This window comes from Phocoena phocoena, chromosome 3, assembly GCF_963924675.1.
Source record: "Phocoena phocoena chromosome 3, mPhoPho1.1, whole genome shotgun sequence".
NCBI classification, from domain to species: Eukaryota; Metazoa; Chordata; class Mammalia; order Artiodactyla; family Phocoenidae; genus Phocoena; species Phocoena phocoena.
The window spans coordinates 94,861,117-94,884,274 of NC_089221.1; the positions used below are offsets into that span (position 1 = coordinate 94,861,117).

Genomic DNA, 23,158 nt, shown 5'->3' on the forward strand with positions numbered 1-23,158 from the left:
TGACTCAACCAATGAGAGGCGTAGATAATGACCCCAGCTTTCTCACCTTTCGCTGGCACAATTCTGAGCTGTGTTTCACACTGTTTCTTAGAGGGATCCCAATGAGACTGAGCCCCAGTTACCCCCAGATGTCACCCTTGATTAATGCCACCCAAATTGTTTTCTTCCTTTTCCTGTCTCACTTCCCCATTCCTTCTGAGTGCTTCCTGGGATCACCTCCCAGATCAACTTCTTAACTCCCAAATCCTTGACTAAGGTCTACTTTAGGGGAAATCCAGCCTAGGACCAGAAAGTGAAGGAAATGTTGATATATCCAATTAATAGAATAATATGTTGTCAATGAAAATGATAAGTATATAGGAATATGAAAAGACATATGCATTACACTGTTGACTGAAAGACAACTGTTTATTCTGTTTACAACCGAAAGCATGTGAAAACATATGCTTAGAAAGAGAATAGAGAGATTGACCACTGTTTTGTTGGAGTTGAAGGAAGAAAGTCTCTCAAGGAGGGAGACGAATAGCGTCAAGGTGCTGAGGGTTCTAATGAGAGCGTTGCTCTCAAAGTTCTCAGCAGTCACAAACCACAAGATCATCACATCCTGGGTCCTGCCAGTCCTTTTCCCCAAAGCTGGTCATTTGCTCCCAGAGAGAAGGCTGGGGAAGCTTAGCTGATTCTGCTGTGGCTTTAGAAAGCCTAGATGGGAGAAGCTAGACTAACCATGTACAACCTTTGTAAACCAACCGCAGTTTGGAAGAAAAGCTTGACCTCTATGTTGGGATACTCAGTAACAAAACTCACTACCCCACAGACTCCGAGCAATTCTGACCCACCTTCTGAGTCCAACAGGGCAGAAGGTACCTAAGCCACAAAAAAATGGCTTCTGTCAATAGAAATCTTCCTTTTTACTGAGAGAAAACCGATTACTGTATGTCACAGACCAGACCATGAATGAAAAGGATTTTAAAATTTACCATATAAAAATGTAAGACAACTGGGGGGGAAAAAACACACCATAAAAAGAAAGTCAAAAGTTAAACAATAAACTGGAAAAAACACTTGTAATATATACTATGACAAAGGGTTAACATCTTTAATAAACTAAAACAGGAGACAGATGGTGAATAATCTTTATTCATAAGCTTCACCAACATATTTGAGATTGTCAGCACTCAGCAAATATTTGGAATTCTATGCTGACCTAAGAGAAAACTTTAAATGCTTTAAGAAGTCAGCATTTATCAATGGCAGTGGAACTGCTAGATTTTGTGAAGGAATCCAGGAAAAGCATTGGCTCATTTCCATGGTTTTACACTGAGCAAAATAAGGAAAGGAAAGTGTTATGCTGGGGCTGAAGTCGTATATTTAAACATAAAGCCTTGTGACCTAGGGCTTTCCAAAAGTTAACAAAGTCCTGGCAAGCTATGGGGAAAATAAATAATAAGGAAATCATTCAATAATAGCTCTGTTTTTAATAAGCTATGATTTGACAGTTCTATAGGTTGGTTTGTTTTGGCAAGCTTGGAAATAATCACAGAATAAAATGTGAGATAATTATTTGGATAAAAATAAAAGCAACAGCAAAGCCCAAGATTTCATATAGCACAAAGGAAAGCAGCACCTTGTATTCCTCAGGGACTGAAAACCACACAGAAGCAGATACCCATACTGTAATTTGAGGGACCCTAGAAGCTTCCAGTGGAGAGCGTGTCCCTAATTTCCTCCACTGAAATTCAACCTTTGAAATTCAATTCACGGAGATCTCAAAGGCCTTTGGTTTCTAATGCAAATAGCAACAAGGCTATCAGTCGAAAATCTTTTGCAACTATCACCTTTTGGGGAGGATGTTTTTCAACTTAGAGTCAGACCCCAAGGGAAGGAGAGTTGAGATGGAGATTGAGGTGAGAACCCTAAAACGGGAAGACCTGGGAGGGGGAAAATGCACATTTTGAGCCATTCCAGTTGCGCCAGCCAGGCTTCCGCTGGGTATGCATACTCACAGGCACATCTGGAAGGCATATGGCTCAGAGGAACATGCCTCTGGAGTCCAGAGTAAGGTGATTGCTAAAGTGTGATTTACTGGCTTAGATAAGGCCCACCTAAAACACATAATGGACAAGCCTAGAAGGTCTTAACTCCTCCCACTCAACCTCAGTCTTTGGGGCCTCTCCAGAGTTTCACAAACCCACCCGTTTCACAAGATGAATGAACTGCCCCAGCGGTGGGTTTCCAATTTCACCACAGCCGCTGCAGGCCCTTCTCAGTATTTGCACACCTTGCTGGGTTTTAACAGTGAGGACAGTTGGTCACAGATCAGTTAGCCCCTCAGGCAAGGCAAGAAAGCTTTTCTGAGAAAAGAGAGAAAGTCTGCAAAGCCTCCAGACGCTGACCACCTCAGAATTGCTTTGAACTGAGCATTCCAAACAGCTGAGAATCTTCCTCATTCTAAACCACCTCCCACCAACCCAGGGATATTCAGGCCATTCCCATTGCCTTCTGGGGATATCTCCCTTGTTCAGAAACCAAGAACATTAAATTTGAAAGAAAACTAACATTCTTTAGCACCTACCCATATCAGGCACTGTAAAAGGTGACTTGCAGTGCATTTAATCCTCAATTTATCTCCATTTTGAGTGTGGGTGTTATTGCCCCTATTTCACCAAGGGAGGAACCGGTACTCCTAGGGCTCAAACCCTTGCCCAAAGTCAGCAACTGCGGTGGAGTCAGAAGGCAACGAAAAAACCAATCTGATTGACACTAAACCTGAGGCCTTTTCCACTTCATCACTGTACTCTTAGGTTTGTGGCTACGAAAAAAAATGCACCTAAACTGGGTTAAGGTCCACACAAGTCAACTTAATAGAGGGACTGGGTATACTCCTAACATCCTCACTGGGGAAGAAAAGAGGGAGAGGTGAGAAGTGGCCCCTGCACTAATTCAATAACATCGGTACATTCATTCATTCAACAAGTATTTACTGAGTGTTTTAAGTGCTAGAGGATGTTCTAGGTGCTGGAGATAGCCTGGATGGGGACAGACAAAATCCCTAGCCCCATAGAGCTTACATTTTAGTCAGGGAGAGAGATGATAAACACAAAGAAGTCATGACAGGTGGCGACAAGGGCAATGAAGAAAAATATGCAGCGGTGGGCCAAGGGGACAGGACAAGTGATGTTAGAAGGGTGGCCAGGGAAAGCCCTTTGAGGAGATGACCCTTGAGCACAGCCCTGCCTACAGTGAGGAGGGAGCCACCCATGGGGCTGGGGAGGAGGGGATGGGCTGGGGGACCACAAGTGCCAAAGCTGGGAGGATTTCACTTGTCATGTTCCAGTAATAGGAGAGGGAGGAGTGAGGGGCAGGGCTAGGAGCTGAGGGCAGAGCACAGGCCACAGGCCGGCCCATGCAGACCCATGGAGCCACCCAGAGGGTGGCTGGAAACACAGGTTGTTGGCCACCCTCAGAGTTACTGCTTCAATAGGTGGGGCCTGAGAATGTGCATTTCTACCGAGTTCCCAGGTGATGCTTATGCTGCTGGCCTGGGGACCACACTCTGAGAGCCACTGATGTGGAGCCTTGCATTTCATGATAAGGCTTTGAATTATGTTCTCAATGTGTCAGGAAGGCACTGGAGGACTCCAAGCAGGGGAGGAAGGAAAACTGTGGAAGGGTGGAAGTAGAGAACCAGCTGGGGAGCAACGACACCAGCTCAGGCAGTGATAGTGAAGGTCTTGAACTAGGGTGGCTGGAGGGGCAGGGGGAGGGGTAATGGTCAGATTCAGAATATATTTTGAAGGTAGGACTGACAGCATTTGCCAGTGGACTGATGTGTATGAGAAGCAAAGAGAGAAATCAAATGACGACTCCTTCGTTTTAGAGCTACCTGCTGAGTCACGGTGGAGGCATTTGCAAAATTGGGGAAGACAGCTTTGGGATTGGGGTTCATTTTGAACATATTGATTTTCTGAGATGCTCATTTGAATCCAAGCAGGATAGCAAGTAGGTAAATAACTTACATGTCTCAAGCTCTGGGAGAGGTCCAGACCAGAGGTATAAATTTGGGAGGCACCATTTTCTAACCAGTACATGCAATGATACGGCTGGATGTGATCACCAGAGAGTATAAACCAGCAACAGCCAGTACTGAGCCCCGCGGCACACAAAGGAGATGGAGAAGGAACCGCCAATGAAAAGTAAAAACCCAGGCGAATATGAAGTTGTGGCAACCAAGAGAAAAAGTGTTTCCCTGGGAAGGGAGTGACCCAGTCCCGGTGACAGAAGAGGAATGATGAGTGGCCGCTGGGCTTAGCAACCCGCACATGGAGTATTTGGGTGGTGGGAGAGTCAAGGCTCAAAATACATGGAGAGAGAAATGAGTCTGTGCAAAGTTCCCATTTATAAGCAGGGTGTTCATTTTCATCAACACATTGTCAAAATGGAAATTCTCTCCTGTCAAGAATATACTTTATATTGCTGTGAAGACAATTATTAATATAGGCTATTTATTTGCTTTTTTATGTGAATCATGTAAGACAGAGTTTATCAGAGTCCCTATGTTTGTTGAGTACAAACCTGTAGCAATAATACAAACGATGGAGGTACCTTTATGTCAAGTTGTATATTTTATGTATCCCAAGTACCAATAATAGAAACAAATGTTGGTCAATTATTCTAGAGGAAAGACTAAACTGTCTTTATATTCTCTCGGTAGAAAATTATATTATAGAATTTTGTCATGTGAGGAAACAGAGAACATGCAGAACCAAGAAAGGTAAGGGACAAGTTATATAAAAGTGCGTCAGACACTTAAGTAATAAAACAAATTTTTTTTGGATTTTGTAATGTTTGTGATCTCTACCAGCTTTTTAAAATTCTTAATTCGTTGTGACTTATTTTCTCATTCCACATATTTATTTTCATGCCTAGTTTTGTATTCATAATTTGATACTCTTACAGAGGCTTCCCCACCCAGAAAATTGTATAAGCTTCAGGTCCACAAAACCTGCATCCATCCCTGAATGGAGGGGATGGAAACCAGAATGGGATATGTTCAAGAAATGGTGGGAAGAAAAGAAGTACAGACAGCCACTATGAAAGCTCTTCAGTGGCACAGGAGTAAGGCCGGGGGGTGGGGAGCGGGGAGCGTGGAGGAGGGGTTACAAAAGGAAAGTGAAATCATGGGAGGAGTGCCTGGGAAATGACACCACAGATGTCTCACATCAATTGGAGATCCTTGGCTGTCACATCTTCTGGAGTTTTCAGTGATAGATAACAAGGGAGTTGGGAGCTTGGAAGATAGACCACACACAACTGAGCATCACCAAAGAGCCTGTATCTCCAGAATTTCCCCTGGTACCAGCCTTACACTCTGACCTTGTGTGGGCACTAGAGAGAAAGGGAGGTTTGGCAGAAGCTGTATTCTAAATCACCTCAGGGACACAATTTCAGTTGGTTTTTTGCTATTGTTAAATGGCATTTGATTTCTGTTTAAGTAAAAGAGCCTGTTCCATCAAAATCTTATGGGCATACCCAATATCTATCAGAGATTAAAACACAGACACTGGGCTTCCCTAGTGGCGCAGTGGTTGAGAGTCCACCTGCCAATGCAGGGGACACGGGTTCGTGCCCGGTCCGGGAAGATCCCGCATGCCGCGGAGCGGCTGGGCCCATGAGCCGTGGCTGCTGAGCTTGTGCATCCGGAGCCTGTGCTCCGCAACGGGAGAGGCCACAACAGTGAGAGGCCCGCGTACGACAAAAAAAAAAAACTCCCAAGAGTGGTCACTGAATTCTGATTTTTACCTGAACAGTTAGAACGTGTGATTTTCCGTGTGAATGACTCCCAGTCTTACCCATTCAGCACTGCCCCCGCCCTCACCATAACTTGTTCTGCTAACCCCAAAGCACCCCTGGCTTCTACCTAGCAGGTACATGGACCACAGTTTCAGTTCAACTCCCATTGTGTCCGTGAGGAAACTGAAAATCAGTTACTCTTCAGAGCTTCCAGATCCAGCTCTGAGACCAGAGCCAATGGTCTGGAGAATCCCCAAACATTGTTCTTTCCAGTGAAGTTGTATTTTAAAACATCATAATAGAATTGACAGAAAACGATTCCTCCAGGTGGTGTAAAAAACTCCTCCAACAGGAAGAATTGAGGCTCTGTTTCCACCATGGTAATTCAGCTGATTGCTTGTACACAGCTCATGTTTGGAGTGGATAGCAATTTGCATCTATATCACGGCAGTTACACTAAACATGTACCCTTTGCAAAACGCCAAAGCGGAGGCAGAGAGTTCTGCAGTTTATTTACTGCACAGCAGGACTCAGCTCAGGGGCCCACACTCAGCACTGCCTCTTTTTATAACTGACACAATGGTGTCATCTGCTCACCAAGCTGTGTACCCCCCAAGGCAGTGTCTGTGAGGAGGAGGGTGCCTCTTCTACTTCACACAAAAGCACCCCATGGACTAGCAGAGGCCCCCACAGTGAAAATGGCTTACACGGTTTATCTTAATCCTCAGTTAATTACTGCAACCTTATGAGGTGGCTCCTATCATGCACACTTCACAGCTGAGGAACCTGCCTCGCTACGGGTTTCCCACATTACACAGCCAGTAGGTGGTAAAGCGGGAATCGAACCCAGGTCTGCAGTGCCTAAGCATCTACAAAGATGTTCTGGTGCAGACGATGAAAAGCTGTATGGTTACCAGTGTCAATCTGACCTCACAACATTAACATACAGTCCCAGGGAGAACAGTTGCCGTGGGATCTTCCCCAAGTCCCCGTATGCCCCTTCCTCTCAACTATGCTCCAAAATAAGCATGTAAAAATGAAACCAAGTAAATTGGAAGGCTGTTGCATTAGCTATTTCATTGTGAAACATCACATATAAGAAAGCACATAAAACAAATGTATATGCCACTAGAGATGATCATACTAAGTGAAGGAAGTCAGAAAGAGAAAGACAAATACCATATGATATCACTTATATGTGGAATCTAAAATATGACACAAATGAGCATATCTACAAAACAGAAGCAGACTCACAGACAGAGAGAACAGACCTGTGGTTGCCAAGGGGGGTGGGGGGAGGGAGAGGGATGGACTGGGAGGCTGGGGTTAGAAGATGCAAACTATTACACTTAAGATGGGTAAACAACAAGGTCCTACTGTATAGCACAGGGAACTATATTCAATATCCTATGATAAACCATAATGGAAAAGAATATAAAAAAAGAACGTACATATGTGTATAACTGAGTCACCTTGCTGTACAGAAGAGATTGGCATAGCATTGTAAATCAACTATACTTCAGTAAAAAAAAAGAACAAATGTATAGTTTAAATAATAAAGTGAACACTCCTATAATCACCACCTAAGTCAAGAAATTACCAGCACTTCTGGAGACACCTTCCTATTAGTTCCTTCCCAGTCATAACTTCTGCCCACATCCCTAGAGGTAACCTTCCCCTGACTTTTATGTTAAGGGCTTATCTGTTTTGATATCCACATATACATACCTGAACAATATGGTTAAGGTCACTTGGGCCAGAGTCTCTGTTCTAGGCATTTGAAATAAGATCCTTCCCCTCGTGGGGCTTATGTTCTAGCAAATGTGTGTCTGTTTTTGAACTTGATACAAATATCATGCAGACGTATATCACTGTATTTCTTCTGCCCAACACTGTGATATTCACTCACTTTGTTATATGTCAGTTGTAGTTATCTTTCATTGCTCTCTATAGTATCCCACATACAAATGTTTCATAATTTATTTCTTCATTCTGTTGTTGATGGACATCTGGGTCGTTTCCACTTTGGGACTATGAGCTTTCTCGTACATGTATCCAGATGGACATGAGAATGAAATCTCTAGTACATAGACCTATGAGTAGAATTGCTAGAGCATTAGATATGCAAATCTTCAAATTCATGACATAATAAAACTACTGTCCAAAAATGGTTGTACCTATCTACCATCTCACCAGCCACGTATGAGTTCCTAGTAATACACAATTTTGCAAGTACTTGTTATTGTCAGACTTTAAAATGTTTGCTAATCTGATGTGTTAGTGATATCTCAGTGTGATCTTGTTTTGCGTATCTCCAAACATGCATTGTTGGATTTCCTCTTTTGTGAAGTGTCTATTCTAGTCTTTTGCTCACTGACAGTGAAATACAGAAGCAAACCTGATCTTGAGTATACGTCTGATACTGTCAGTCTACAGGTTGTCATTATAATTTGGGTGGTATTTTTTTTTTTTTTTGGCCATGCCACGTGGCACACAGGCTCTTGGTTCCCCAACCAGGGATCAAGCCCGTATCCCCTGCAGTGGAAGTGAGGAGTCTTAACCACCGGACCACCAGGGAAGTCCCTAGATATTATTGTTGACATGATGACAGTTGTACCACAGGCTGATGGGGTCTAGAATTTGCTGAGCACCTATTATATGCCAGACACTATGACAAGGAAGCTACAGCGGAAACTTACCTCAAAAGGTAATTCCAAGATAATTGTAAATAGAAGCAAAACAACAATGTAAAGACAACTTTTTATCATCTAATTCAAGATATTGGTCTAGCTAGAAAAATAAAATTGTTAAATTACAATGAAAAAATTCATTTTTCTTTGAACATACTCTATTGATAGGACATTTGACTAAAGGAGAACAACAACAAAATGGAAAACAGAAGAAAAAAATCTTACTTCCTCAATCTACCAAGATCAAACGAGAATCTCATGTTATTCAAGGGAGCCAACAAGTATATTCCACTGTGTGAGAGAATTATAGAGAAACCCAGGGGCTTCTAGAGAAACTGGGACTTTGTGACATTTGCTCCCTGTTTATGAAAGTAGGAGGGAATTAATATTGTTTATACACCAGGCATACATTACTTCATCTAATCTTCACAAACTCTACAAGATAGGTATTTTTTCATCTTACAGGTGAGGAAACGGTAGTTTGAGGGGTTATGACACTTTGCGGAGGTTACTCCCTAAAAAGTAATGGATCTGCGAATTGGACTTGTCTACCTCGTTCCAGAGTTCTTTACATCTCACCACAATCCCTAGGCAGTGGGTCCAGAAAGCATGCCAAATGAGGACATTGTTGCCAAAGTCCAGGAGACCAACTGAGTCAGCAACACTGACAGGAGGCAGGGAGGTGGGGAGAATTTACCACAGAAGCCATTATTCTTTATGATTTATTAGGCTTTCAGAAGTGGGATGGCAAATTGCTGACATGATTTTCTGGTGCACTTTGATGAGCAGTTGAGGATACCAAAAGGACCCTCTTATCTAAATTATCTCTCTAACCCACTATTCTATCTTTTTTAAAAAAATTAATAGCTCTCCTTTTAAAATGAATTGCCTAGTTGGGGAGAGCAAGGGTCAAGAGCCCTGGGAAACTGCAGCTTAGTTTTGAGAAACTCTTGAGACAGACATCCAGTGTCCATGGCAAGTAGGCGGTTATATAAATGGATTTGGGACACAGAGGAGAGGTACAGGCTGGAGAAAATAAACTGTGGAACCATGACTGAAGTCGCGTGCAAAGATGCGAGCACCTAAGGGATTAGGATAATCCCCAGGGCTCCACTATGTTCCTAGTGTTAATCAATTAATAGGCTGGAATTGGAAAATCCTAAAACACCAAAAGCAAACACAGACGGTCCAAAATGACTCAAGATCCTCTCCCAGAATGTCAGTAGGAGAAAAATGCAATGATCTGGAGTCTCTATTTTTCCTCTAAAGACTTAACTGTTTCTAGGAGATCTGATCTCTTCAAATTTAACTCATTTGCAATCTAGTCTCTTAGTACAGGAGACCAGGATAGGCAGCCTAATTTCAGTTGTCTTTTTACAGTAAGAACCTAATCCTTCAGTCTGCGTTTCTTTGTCATACTGCACCCATCTCTTCTATTAATACAAGCGTAGATTCCTCAGATGTCTAGATCCAAACCTAAAGTCATCTAACTGCCAAAGGCTGTTTCATGTCCCTATTCACGGGGAATCTAGGTTGGAAAGACTTGGAAATATCGTTAGAAAAATGATCATTTGGGCAAAAAAATGTCAAACTCATGGGCCAACATAATCCAAGAATATTAAAAGCCATAATTTAAGTCCAGGTGAGTCAATTACATTCCTAGATAAATTAGGAACTGATGCAAATGATTCAAATAATTGCCCTTTATTTCATTTACCTCCCTCATCAAAATATTTTGGACTATCTTCGATGTGATTATTTTGTTTAAATCAATACTTTTTTTAACTTCAGTTGCCCCTAAATTAAACTATACATCAGTGGAATGCCAACATATAAAGAGAAGGAAGTTAATATAGACTGGAAACCTTTCTAGTTTCACAAATAACCTTTTAAAAGTAATTTTACTAACTACGTACAAATGAACTGTGGACAGGTTGGAAAACTGGAGAGAAGTGGTTGTGCCGTTGGTTGAATTAAAACTGATGAAACAAAAAAGTCTTTGGAGGAGTTAGGGAAATGATCTCAAAGAACTCAACTGAGACTATTCATAGCTTAAATTAAAATCTTTTCTGAAGCAACTTACGTTTTAGGGTAAAGGGAAAAGGCAAAGGGTACTGTAGACTAAGCAAATAATAAAGACAGATTCGGGCACTGTCACTAAGGTACACACATCTCTAATAATGGCAAGGCAAGCGGCTACCTAGAATAAATCTAAACTTTGTAAATAACGAGATTTTCCTTAACTGTAATCTAATAACTCCATCCATTTTAGAATTGATTATATAAATCTGAAAATTGCCTATGAAAAAGATTTCTTACCACCAGATTCCTTGCCAAACCATCTGCGTTACAAACTTCACGGGTATGGTTTCTCTCGAAAATACATAAAAGCTGAGTCTACTAAAGATACTGAAAAGACAGAGAACTTCTCATCTTCCCAACTGACAATACATCTCTTCAAAACTCTATGTGAGCATTGAAAAACTCAAAGGCTTTCAGAGGCAGGGCAAGTTACAAAGGTGAGAAGTGATCCTGAAATGGAAGGGTACATGCCCTGCCCCAAAGCAGAAAGGCGTTCAAATTCCAGTTTTGTTTTGTTTACAAGATAGGTATTTTTCCCATGTACAGTTGAGGAAACAAAATATATACAGGTACATTCCTCCTGGAGTGGCCACTTTCAAACCCATGTACCAAGGACATTCTTCAAAGCATTATGTACAAGAGACTAGAAAATCTAATGATCCAACAATTAAATTCTATGCAGTCATTTAAAACTTGTTTTCTAAGAGTTAATGATAGAACCTATTTTTTCAATTATTGTCATCATTTTACTTGCAAACATTCCTCAGTATTTAAATGGGTTTAACAGGAAAGTTGGATACTGTTTCAATAGTTAGATTTGGGGATAAGTTTTGAACTCAAATCCCCCTCTGCCACCAATTAGCTTTGAGATGCTAGGGAGGTTATTTAATCTCTAAGTTTCCTCACCTGTAAAATAGGCTAAATGATACACTCTTGTGAATGTTATGAGAATTAAAATAAGATCTACATAAAGCAATATGCATAAGTTCCTATAATACAACAGTCAACAAATGATAATAAATAAATTCTAACGAATCTTTTAGCTAACCGTGGCTATATTTTGCAATTACCTCATTCTAGTATTACCAAGGACCAAGGGTTAGGATCAAGCAAATTCTATATAAGACACATTCTGGCAGATATATGTTGAGATTGGCTGGTTTGTTTTAAATAGATGTGTTCTATAACCCCTACACTTAATTTGGGACGTCCAAACTCACTCTATTATACTGTATGACCCAGTATCTTGGAAATTTCAATTGAATGTTTACCCAACTGCCCGAGCTGATTCAAAGCTTTTTTTTTTTTTTTTTTTTTTATGCGTTACGCGGGCCTCTCACTGTTGTGGCCTCTCCCGTTGCGGAGGACAGGCTCCGGACGCGCAGGCTCAGCGGCCATGGCCCACGGGCCCAGCCGCTCCGCGGCATGTGGGATCTTCCCAGACCGGGGCACGAACCCGTGTCCCCTGCATCGGCAGGCGGACTCTCAACCACTGCGCCACCAGGGAAGCCCCCAAAGCTTTTTTAAAAGATAATTTTGGCCTTACCTGTAAATCTCATGAGGCCAACCTCAGATGACAGTTCCCATTCCAGTTGAGCTGAGACTGCGAAGTTTTCACTGCAAACTTTATGCTGTCATACCTCCTCTCCCGGCTCCCCAGCCATACACACACAGAGGAACCGTCCTGCTCTCTACAGCCGGCTACTCACACTGTGACCTATGGATGAGCACTGTTAGCTTCACCTGGAGCTAATTAGCAATGCAGAGTCTTAAGCTCCTTCTCAGCCCTCCTGAATAAAAATCTGCATTTTAACTAGATCCCCAGGTGATCCATATGCATGTTAACACTGGCGAAGCACTGCCCCACAGTACCTGCTGCTTTTTAATTAACAAGATCATCAGCAGGTTCCAGGAGCCACTGAGAGATACACAGTGAACTGAGTTTATGAGACGCTGAATAAGTGACACACACTACATGTCCTTTTCCTTTGTGTTTTATGTTCTCTTGCTCATTTTTATGTAACAGCAAAGAAACACACCTGGACCATATTATCGTGACCTCAGAGAAAACTGAATTATCTGACTGGCTGAATTATACCTCAAGTTAATTATTCATATACAATAGTTTCCCCCTTATCCACAGTTACAGTTTCTGGTTTCAGTTACCCACAGTCAACCAGAGTCCAAAAATATTAAATGGAAAATTCCAGAGATAAACAATTCATGAGTTTTAAACTGCGCACCGTTCTGAGTAACATGATATCTCACGCTGTCCTGCTGCATCCTGCCCAGGACCCTCAACCATTGACATTGTCCACTGCTGACACCCAAAATCACCCAGGATATGATCATGGCTTGAGGATCCAGGATCACGCAAAGCAGATGATCCTCCTTCTGTCATATGGTCAGAAGATCAACAGTAGCCTAATGATATTCACAACACCTGCGTCACTCACATCACTTCATCTCATCATGTAGTCACTTTAACATCTCACAACATCACAAGAAGGATGAGTACAGGTAAATATAAGATATCTTGGGAGACCACATTCAGGTAACTTTTATTACAGGATAGTGTTACAAATGTTTTATTTTATTATTGTTGTTGTTAATCTCTTACCGTGCCTAATTTATAAATTAAACTTTATCATAGATATGTATGTATAGGAAAAAAACATAGTATATATAGGGCTCAGTACTGTTTGCAGCTTCAGGTATCCCCAGAGGGTCTTGGAACATATCCCATGTGGATAAAGGGGGACAAAAGGGGACTACTGTACCTCTGCAGTTTGGTTTTGGACATTAAAAGCAAATAACATCAGTTGAAAACTCTGAGTCCCCTAGTACAATTTTGTATTCAAATATATTCCCATCATTTGTAAAAGATATCTTATGAGGTTAAATACTATATTCAGAAATGCTATTTAAAAGCAGAATGTATATGTGAAGTCACCATATAGTGAGTACTTACTATATACAAGACACTGTGCTAACTATTTTGTATACATTATCTTATTTACCTAAGTACACAGTGCTAGAACTATTTTACAGATAAGATGAAGCTCACAGGTTATGAACTTGTCTAAGATCACACAATTGTTAAATGACAAACCGCAGATATAAATCCAAACCAAAACTTCATACTAAACACTACTGCTCGGTCCATGTGATCCACAAAATTCTGAGACTGAGCCATATAGGCAGTAAATGCTGTGAGAATTCCTGCAGTCAAAAACACATCAAATATCTAATTTTGCTTAATGGAGTATCCCCAAAACTTATTTGCTCATGGAGTCCCCTCCTTTCCCCCAAGCCTATAAACTACTGTTAGATCACCCTTTAGACATGTACCACAATGTACTAACCTTTACAACATTTTGAAAATGTTTTTAGAACTCCCTGTCACTCAACATTTTTAAGGCATATTAGGGACACTCCAAGAAGGAATTCAAATGCTTACATGTCAAAGATATGGGCAGAACTGGTAACCCAAGAAATTTTACCAGGAAAATAACTTCTGGAATACAAATATTTCCACTTAGTCAGATGTGCTTTGTTTAAAAAATGGAGGGACCATCTAGGGTACAAAGAATCCAAATGGGAAAACAAATTAAGGTGTCATACAGCACCTTAAAACACTCAGATTTTGTAAAATACTGAATCTACTCACCAAATACAAGTTCAATTTACCATTGATTTTCCAAAAAATATCTTCTACCAAACAAAGTACATCTATACACTATACTATAGCACCATCATTTAAAATAAACAAATAAAACCTTAAGAGTCAAGGAGGGACTTCTCTCGTGGCACAGTGGTTAAGAATCCACCTGCCAATGCAGGGGACACGGGTTCAAGCCCTGGTCCGGGAAGATCCCACATGTTGCAGAGCAACTAAGACCCTGTGCTACAACTACTGAGCCTGCGCTCTAGAGCCCGCAAGCCACAACTACTGAAGCCCACGTGCCCTAGAGCCCATGCTCTGCAACAAGAGAAGCCACCGCAAGAAGCCCGCGCACTGCAACAAAGAGTAGCCCCCGCTCGCTGCAACTAGAGAAAGCCCACATGCAGCAATGAAGAACAAACGCAGCCAAAAATAAATAAAATTCTTTTAAAAAACTTAAAAAAAAGAGTCAAGGAGTTATTTTCTAGAGCATTATAAAATGAAGATCTGAAAAAGATTCTAATTATATGGATTCACCATTCCCAAAATAATACTTTATCTAGTTTCAAGATGGCAAAGTCCTATCCACCTCCTCCTCTTGAAAATCACCCCCAAAATGAACAAGAAACTGAAAAGCAAACTCAACTACAGTGCACCTAGGAGACATTATAACTGCAAACTATAATGAAAAGAGAACAGATGGAGGAATGGCAAATTCCTTAGCAAAGGAAGGTCAAATCTAAATGTTTGCAGAGGGAGAAGCCCATGAGAAGCAGGCTGATTAACTCACACAGACCCCGGATGGGCTCAGGAATTGCAGGGACCATGTACCACAAAGGCAGAGATGAGTCACTGGGCTGAAAACCAAGGGAGACTCAAGGTGCTGGGATCCAGCAGTGATAAAAACTGGGTAAAAATCCTGCCCTCGTGAAGCTGCATTAGAGGATGCAGGCAAAAGTTAAACTTAAAAGTGCTTTGGAAAACAAAGCAGGGAATGAAAAGTATTGGGGGGGTGGGCACAATTTAAATAGGATGGTACCTGGTTCTCATTGAGAAAGTGACATCTAAAAAAAAGACAAAGGTAGGGAAGAACGTGTAGATACCTGGAACAGCAGGAGTAGTATGAAATGTTTCACTTTTTTTTCAAAAGGCTTATTCTGATTTTTTAATGGAGAAAAAGTAACTGTGTGAGGGCTTGAGGTATAACATTGTTAGCCCTCACTCATATCTGGTTGTCTTCTTCCTGAGCACTCAGAAGATAACACACCCATGCCTATTAGTTAGCACCATGCAATTGGTTCTAGCCAATAAAACATGAATGGAAAGCATGTGCTGAAGCATTATTATCTGCTGGGACTCCTCCATGCTCTTTTCCTGCTGTAGTAACTTTAGAAACCGTGAGCTCGGAAGGTGGTGTCACAGAATATAGGGATCCTGATCCCTGTATCATCAGTGGAGGAGAGCTTTACTGATCTACCATAGATTTTGTGAGAGCAAGAAATAAATTTTGGTTAAATCCAGAGGTTTCAGGGTTTATTAGTAGTAGAACTTAGCTATCCAACTAATTCATGACTAAAGAAAGAAGACCTGCTAGGAAAATATTATAATGATCAGGTTAGAATGTTGGTAATGGTGGAGGTGGGAGAAGCTGGATTCTGAGTATTCTGAAAGTCGAGCCAACAGGGACTGTTGGAAAATTAGTATATATTAGGAACAGTTAAACTCCACCCTTCCGGTTTCCCAGCTCCACCCTCTATAATCAGATGACGACCCTCCCTTCCACCTCTCTCCTCTCCACCTGAGCCTCTACCACTACCACCACCAATCACTTCAAAAGAAGATAGAAGAGAAAGTCTCTGAAGAAAACTGCAAGAGTTCCTTATTCAGGGACAGTAAGTCCTCAGTTCCTAAGGACCACTATTCCGACAGAAGATTGAAGAACTCTTCTTTGGAGAAAAATGAATATCCCCAGAAGAAAGACCTGCAGAGTGATTTGGGGGATCTGGGGGCTGGAATCTAACAAAAGCCACCTCATCGCTTGATTAAGTGATAGTGAAGTCCAATAGTCAATAATCAGCCTTTAGTGCTTCAATCTTTAATAGAAATAGCCAAAAACATGCAAACAATTGAGAAAATGCTCTAACAGGGAAGTCAGGAAAAAAGAGTGGAAAACTCAAATGAATAAAGTAACAAAGGGAGGAAAAAAATTTTCAAAAAAATAAAGTCTAAGAGTAGTAAAAAAAAAAAAAATACTGCATCAGTGAAACAAGAACAGGATGCTATCAAAAAGAATAAGAATATGAAGTAGTCTAACAGTCACTAGTAAGACAGTTGCAAACAGGTAGTGATATGAAATTAAGGGAAAGAAATCACCAAAGAAATAATACAAGAATGCTTCCCAGAACTGAAGGAAATAACCAAATTTCCAAAACATGGAACAGGGGAAAATAACACACACTAAGAAACATTATAAATTTTCAAAACAACAGAGAGAAAAACAGAAGCTAAAAGCTTCCAAAGAGGAAAAACAGGTCACAAACAAAAAAATCAATAATCAAAATGGCATCAGACTTTAATAGCAAGACTGGGTGCTAGGACACAACAGAACAATGTCTTGAAATATAGGAAAATGATTTCAAACGGTTAAGTGGGAGGTTAGAATAAAGAAATTTTAGAATGCAAGATTTCCAAAAATTCTACCTTCTCCAAACCTTTTCTCAAGATACTTACTGGAGAATATGCTCGCTAAAACTAGGGCATAAACCAAGTCAAAGTAAAACATAGGATCCAGGAAATGAGGTTCAACTCAGAAGAGAAGGATGGGTTATTCCTGGCATAAGGGCAAAGGGAAGCTGAGGAACCAACTAGTAACAAGCTGAGGAACCAACTAGTCCATATTGGAACAGGATGACAAAGAGCTCTAGGAGAGGTTCCCCAGGAAAAATAAAAACATAGAAATATGTTTGATCTGTGAAAATGCCATATTAGAGGCATTTTATAGAGCTGTTGGAAGATGTAGGACAACTTAGCTAGAGAGCCAAAGAAAATTATGTAAACAAAATAGGCACTTATTAACTCCAAGGGAAAAAAAAAGTTGTACAAGAAAGGTAGACATAACAGATCTACTTAGCTGAATACTGAACAATATTTACTTAGAGAGTTAAAATCCTCATTTAATATTATAAGATGTTGGTGAGTAATGTCTAAAATTATTAGGAGAAAATGAACATTACTATAAATGCAGAAAAAACAAGTAAGAGTTAATGTCACTGACTCTAAGGAACTGGAAGGGGTAGAGGTGGGGGATTGGGAGGCCTCTGTTTTTTGGTATGCATCTTTTACCGTTATTTGACTTTATAAACCCTGCATTTATTATTTTGGAGATATATAGATATTACTTAGAAGAGATAAAATACTTTTACAGCAGCTAACAGTACTCACCACTCTACCAAGGAAAGTAAGTTAGAAAATCAATGTTGCTCCAATAGTCTTAATAACACATGACAGGTGTACTATTCCAAAGGACATTAGCTCTGTGCTTAAAAGACTTAAGGTCTTTTAAGGAGACCAAGACTTAGAAAAAAAGAAACCAGATCTTCAGAAGCAATCATATAATCTGGCCAGTGAGCATAGATTCAAACTCATCTGAACCACATTCCAACATAAACAAAACCAAGGAATTTTTTTAGGTCTTCTAAAAGCATGCAGTATGGCAATTGAAAAACTAACAAACCACTGCGTTCAGATAAGATAAACAAAGGAATCTAGGGAAAAAAAGTATTTTTTATTATCCACAGGCAGTCAGACTATATAATTCACTTATGGCACATTTCAATTTTATTTTGACAGTATGTTACAAACTTACTTCTACATACAGGCATCAGTCTAGCCAGAACTTTAAGGGCACTTTTTTCTTAACCATAACACTTATTCTTCTCTATCCAAAGATATTTCAGACAAGAGATGGCAAACTCAGAAAAGAAGCAACTCCATTAGTCTCAAAGATGAATGATCTCAGCATAGAATGGCCAACGGGGAAGAGAAATACTTAAAAAAAAAGCTAAAAGGAAAAAGTGCATTAGCTTTCTAACCCTTTAGGAATCAAAATGATTCCTTTCATTTTTATGTGTTTTAGCATTTCAGAACATTATAAATACCCTCCTTTAAGCAGCCAGCCAGCACAATGGCCCATAGCCTCCCTTCTTTTCCCTCAAATACACCAAACTCCTCCCCAGTTCTGCCAGTTATTCTCCCTTACGCCACCCGCACAACCACCACCAGATCCCTGCCTTCCCATCTCTGCCCCCAGGAAGATGATCCCTGCTGTGTGCATCTCTAGAGAGCGCTTGCTGGCTGGCTGCTGCCAGTTGGGTTTGGTCAACAGGCAGCCCCAGCAGATCAGGTGGAGGATCTTTCTTTCTGACTCCCTCCCTGTCTTGGGCACCACATCTTTGGCAACCGCTGCATCCCACGGCAACGCTTCCTTCCTGTTCTCACTCTCCCTGAGATCTAGTAACACTATTTCCCCTTGACCCCCTTGCTCTAGAGGCGGTAATGGCTTCAGGCTGTGGCTAGTCTATCCCAGCCTCTCACCACTGCTTGTTTCTTCCTTTCAGGCTGCCCATATCTCTAAGCAACTCTTAACTTCTTTTCAATTGAACCAGCTAGGGTAATTCTATTACCAGCCAGAACTCTGACCAATTCATTATCTCAAAGCCTTTTTGCACTTCATGTTCACTATACCTAACATGTTCTTCACTTAGCCCTTTTGTATACTGGCTCCTTAGAGATCAGGTGTCAAACTCCTATCACCCTCCTCAGAGGGGCTTCCCTGACCACCAAATCTAGTATTAGCTCCCACCTCAAGCACTCTCTTAGTCCCTTCCATTTTTATCATCTCTCTTTCCTAGAAATTAAGCTCCTAAAAGTAGGAACCTAACTAGGCTGTCTTGTTCACCTTTTACCCAGTGCACAGCATGGAGTCTAATAACAGCAGGAGTTAAAGACTTCGTGTGAAATGACGTGGTTTCAAATCAAACTGAAAAAACAAGTTCCTTCAAGTTTAATTTTTAAAGCGAAAGAGTCCCAAGACAATCTCCAACTTTTATGGGATGTTATTCCCATAAGCAGGTAAAACTCATTTAAAATGAATGCAAATGTTTGGTAGAACATAATTTCTTAAGAGTATTCCTGCCTATAACACTGGTTCTCGATTGTTTTCTGTAGCAATCCAATAATTGATTATATTCCCACATGGGATACACTGTCAGGGTCTATCAGATAACGGGGACTAGTCCAAAGATTTAACAGGCTCAGATGGTGTTCAATCCCCCAAAGGTAGCTCTAATTCCTACTACTTTCAAGAGAGCAATTGTGAATATGAGAATTAAGTTATTATACAGTATCATAGGGATATGCATGAGTCAACTCTTATTTATTTTAAAATTAAGACCCATCAAGCATTTGTAACAATTCACTGCAATTCAAACTTAACTACCAGAGCCCCATAACCCAAGAGTATGAATGTGAACTAAAGGGCCACTCATCTAAACCAAAATCTGACCTATTATGGATCAGAAAAACAGATCAGTTTAGACAGTTGATCCTTCTACAACACAGGTTTAAACTGCATAGGTCCACTTATACATGGATTTATTTTCAGTAAACATGTTCTACAGTACTACACAACCCCCGGTTGGTTGGATCCTCAGATGTAGAACCGAGGATGCAGAGGGCCAACCATAAAGTTATACTCGGACTTTCAACCGCATGCAGGGTGGACACCCCTAACCCCTGCATTATGCAAGGGTCAACTGTAAATTAGTTTCATGTTATGCTTTTCTAATGATCATCTCCACAAGAATTAAAGCTAGTAAATGCCCAAAATAATTTTATATAGAACTTTAGCTCTAAGTTAATATATTCAGTCAAACATCTTTTCATAAACTGTTCTTATTTTCCATATAAACACAGAGAATTCCTGGAATGTAGATTTCTATAATTATACTTAACATACTTTAAGCTTTTATTAAAAATGAAAGAAGTCCAAGAGAACAATTTATATGCAACTATACAATGTTTTAAGTGGCTTTCCTATTCCTATTAAAGCTTTATATTTAAAATGTCTACATAATATGTGCTTCACAGGCTTGACACTATCAAAGTTTACCACACATGTGACTTTAGCAGCTTTATCGCACAATGATCTACGTTAACACTGCATATTTGTTTAGTTCACCCTACGTCATAAAGTGCTATTCATAGGTGGGAAAGGAACAAAGCTTACTAAACACTGAAATTCTCCACGATATTTCCTACCTCAGTCAGGGAAAAGAAAGCTAATTTAGTGCTACCAACCTGAATAGCAGATTTCCATTTATATATATATATAACCAGAAAGGAAAAAAAAAAAAACAGATCTAAGAGTTTTGTTTAGTCAATTAAAATATGTCAAAAGAATTCCAAGATGATTAATGCTAAATGCCTAACAGTCTAGTTTCTGAATACTCTAACTTTAAAAAAACTAACCAGTTTAAATAAAACCACCCAAGAAAGAATCTTCCAAAAATGAAGATAAAATTTAGATAAAATGAGATTCTTCAAATTCAAAGAAATTTTAACTTTAAAAAAGGGTACACACAGTCGTTATGATTTTAATTATTATTCCTAAACAATTAAATTTGTATTTTTACTTGCTTATATGACAAATGCTTACTACCATTGAGTCATAGAAAATGCCATACAACTGACCAGATAGTTACTTCACATTTTATAATGTTTAATGACACTAAAAATGTATCAAGAACTTTTCAAACATGAGAACATAAACCAGAACAATCTGATATATAATATTTGTGCCAAAGAATGAAAATTACAAGACACAAAAAGAAAGCAAAAGTATATGACAATTATCAGTGTATCTTCACTAATATTTATGAAAAATAATTATTTGATATCAGCTCAAATATTTTCATAGAGGAACTAAAAAAAAAAAATTGAAGAAAAAAAATTTCCCAAAAAATCATATGAAGTGAAAAGCTTCGTGTGTTAGCCAAGAATTTTGTGTTTCCTGCAAGAAACCATGTTTCCTACACATGCAAGTATGGGCATTACAGCTAAGAGAACTCTTAAAAATGTCCTTAAGAATACAGTTTATGGTCTTCAAAAAAAAAAACAGTAGTATTCATTTTCCAGGCAATATATTCTGAATATTAAATACATAATTTTCCATTTAAATATACTACCGTTTCTATGGCCTTTTTTTACCTATCTATACCTTTGTTTTCCCATTAAAAATGAATGCACAACACAATGCTTAGTACTAATTTCTATCCAGAAGGCATTTAAAAAATATCTTCTCTTAGGACATAAACATGATATAAAAATGAAAAACCAAACACAAAAGAAGCACAATAAATACTTTTGTATCCCTTCCCCCAACCCCGAAACAAGGAATGTAAGTATCAGCAACACAAGCTGACATAAATAAATTAGATTTTCCGTGCATAAAAAGATAATCCAGTTAACCATTTCAGTGTTAACTATGAAAAAGTACCTTTTTCCCAGTGTTTGTGAAAGGCAGGAAGGCTGTTTAGGCTTTCGGTTTTAAGAAGAAACATACACAAAGAACAAGTGTGGCGACAGGATACTTAGATGATATGTAATGAGTTACAAAGGTTAACACCAAGGCATTATTTTGCTCACATTTTTTATCCTAACTCACATCAGATGCTTAAACTACATGGTCTCTTGGTATTCTAGATATTTTGCTGTGATGGGTTCTTCAAGCTGAATTCCTCCACTGCCCATTAATGCAAATGCTGGATACATAGTATGCGAACAGTCCACTTGGCGCTCATAAAGGCATTTCATGTGATCCATATCATAGAAACCCACTTTGCCTTTATCATAGTCGAGGAAAACCCCTATACTTGTTGGCATGGGGAGAACTCGATTTTCAGGTTCATTAGAAGAAGTAGGTGACTTGGGAATAAAAAATTTCTTCATGCCTATAGTAACTAACGTAAAGGGTTGTGAAGAATCAAAACAGGTATCCTCACTTCCGCTGTCATGCCCACTGTCTTGCTCGTATCTAAAATGCAACACAGACAGACAAAGCAGAATCTTATCTGTATCAGCATAGGCTTTCAAGTAGCTTCAAAACATTTTCACAAGATAATATATATTGAGTTAAAATTAAAATCAATTGTACATCAAAACCTTTCTGATAAACCATAATCAATTAAAAACATAAGGACTACACATTGCCACTTAGAATTACACCACAAACTCAGCCCCAAATTCTGTCATTAAGTAGCATCCATTTTTACCTATATATCTGAGAACCTAAAAATAATAATTTTGGCCTATCAAAAATAAAACAGGGGGAAGGGAACTGAAGGGATCTGACAAAGATTAAATATTCCTAGCACAAAAATCATATATAAAACAATTAAAAACCAAGACAGGCCCCCTAATCCAAGGAATTATCAGACTAAGTAAAATAAATGGGCACTGCAAAATAATGCAGGAGAAAAAACCATGTTTTATTCTCCTGCTAAGAACTATATTTACTGGTTGGGAGCTCTACATGGATCTATGATGCAAGCAAGTATTATGAAGGTTCTTTTTCTCCCCTTGATTATAAAACAGTAACACCTTGAAGAAAATTTTGATACAAAGTTCCTTCCATTTTTTCCCTATGCATAGATTGCTTCTTATATATTTGTGATAATACTACATCAACAACTTTAATCAGGTCTTTTCACTTCTAATATTTCTCATGTTGTAAACTTTTTTAGCATTATTAATAATAATCTACCAAGTAGACATGCCACTCTGCTTAAGGGACTATTTCCCTATTTCAATTTTCGCTGTTATTTCAATTTCTCATCTTGGTGCAAAAAGTTTTTCCTATTACTCAGATTGTTAA

General features: G+C 39.6%; 1 protein-coding gene across 2 annotated transcripts in view; it reads right to left on the reverse strand.

Annotated features, from left to right (window-relative positions):
• Positions 1-20,239: 20,239 nt before the first annotated feature.
• TRIM36 (tripartite motif containing 36) overlaps positions 20,240-23,158 on the reverse strand; it is a 51,462-nt gene continuing 48,543 nt past the window's right edge. The window contains exon 10 of one of the 2 annotated variants that reach the window (XM_065874082.1): positions 20,240-22,318. In XM_065874082.1, the coding sequence (XP_065730154.1) occupies positions 21,964-22,318 (355 nt within the window). In that variant the 3' untranslated portion in view covers positions 20,240-21,963. The remainder of the gene's footprint in view (positions 22,319-23,158) is intronic. The other variant, XM_065874083.1, reaches the window with a different exon arrangement.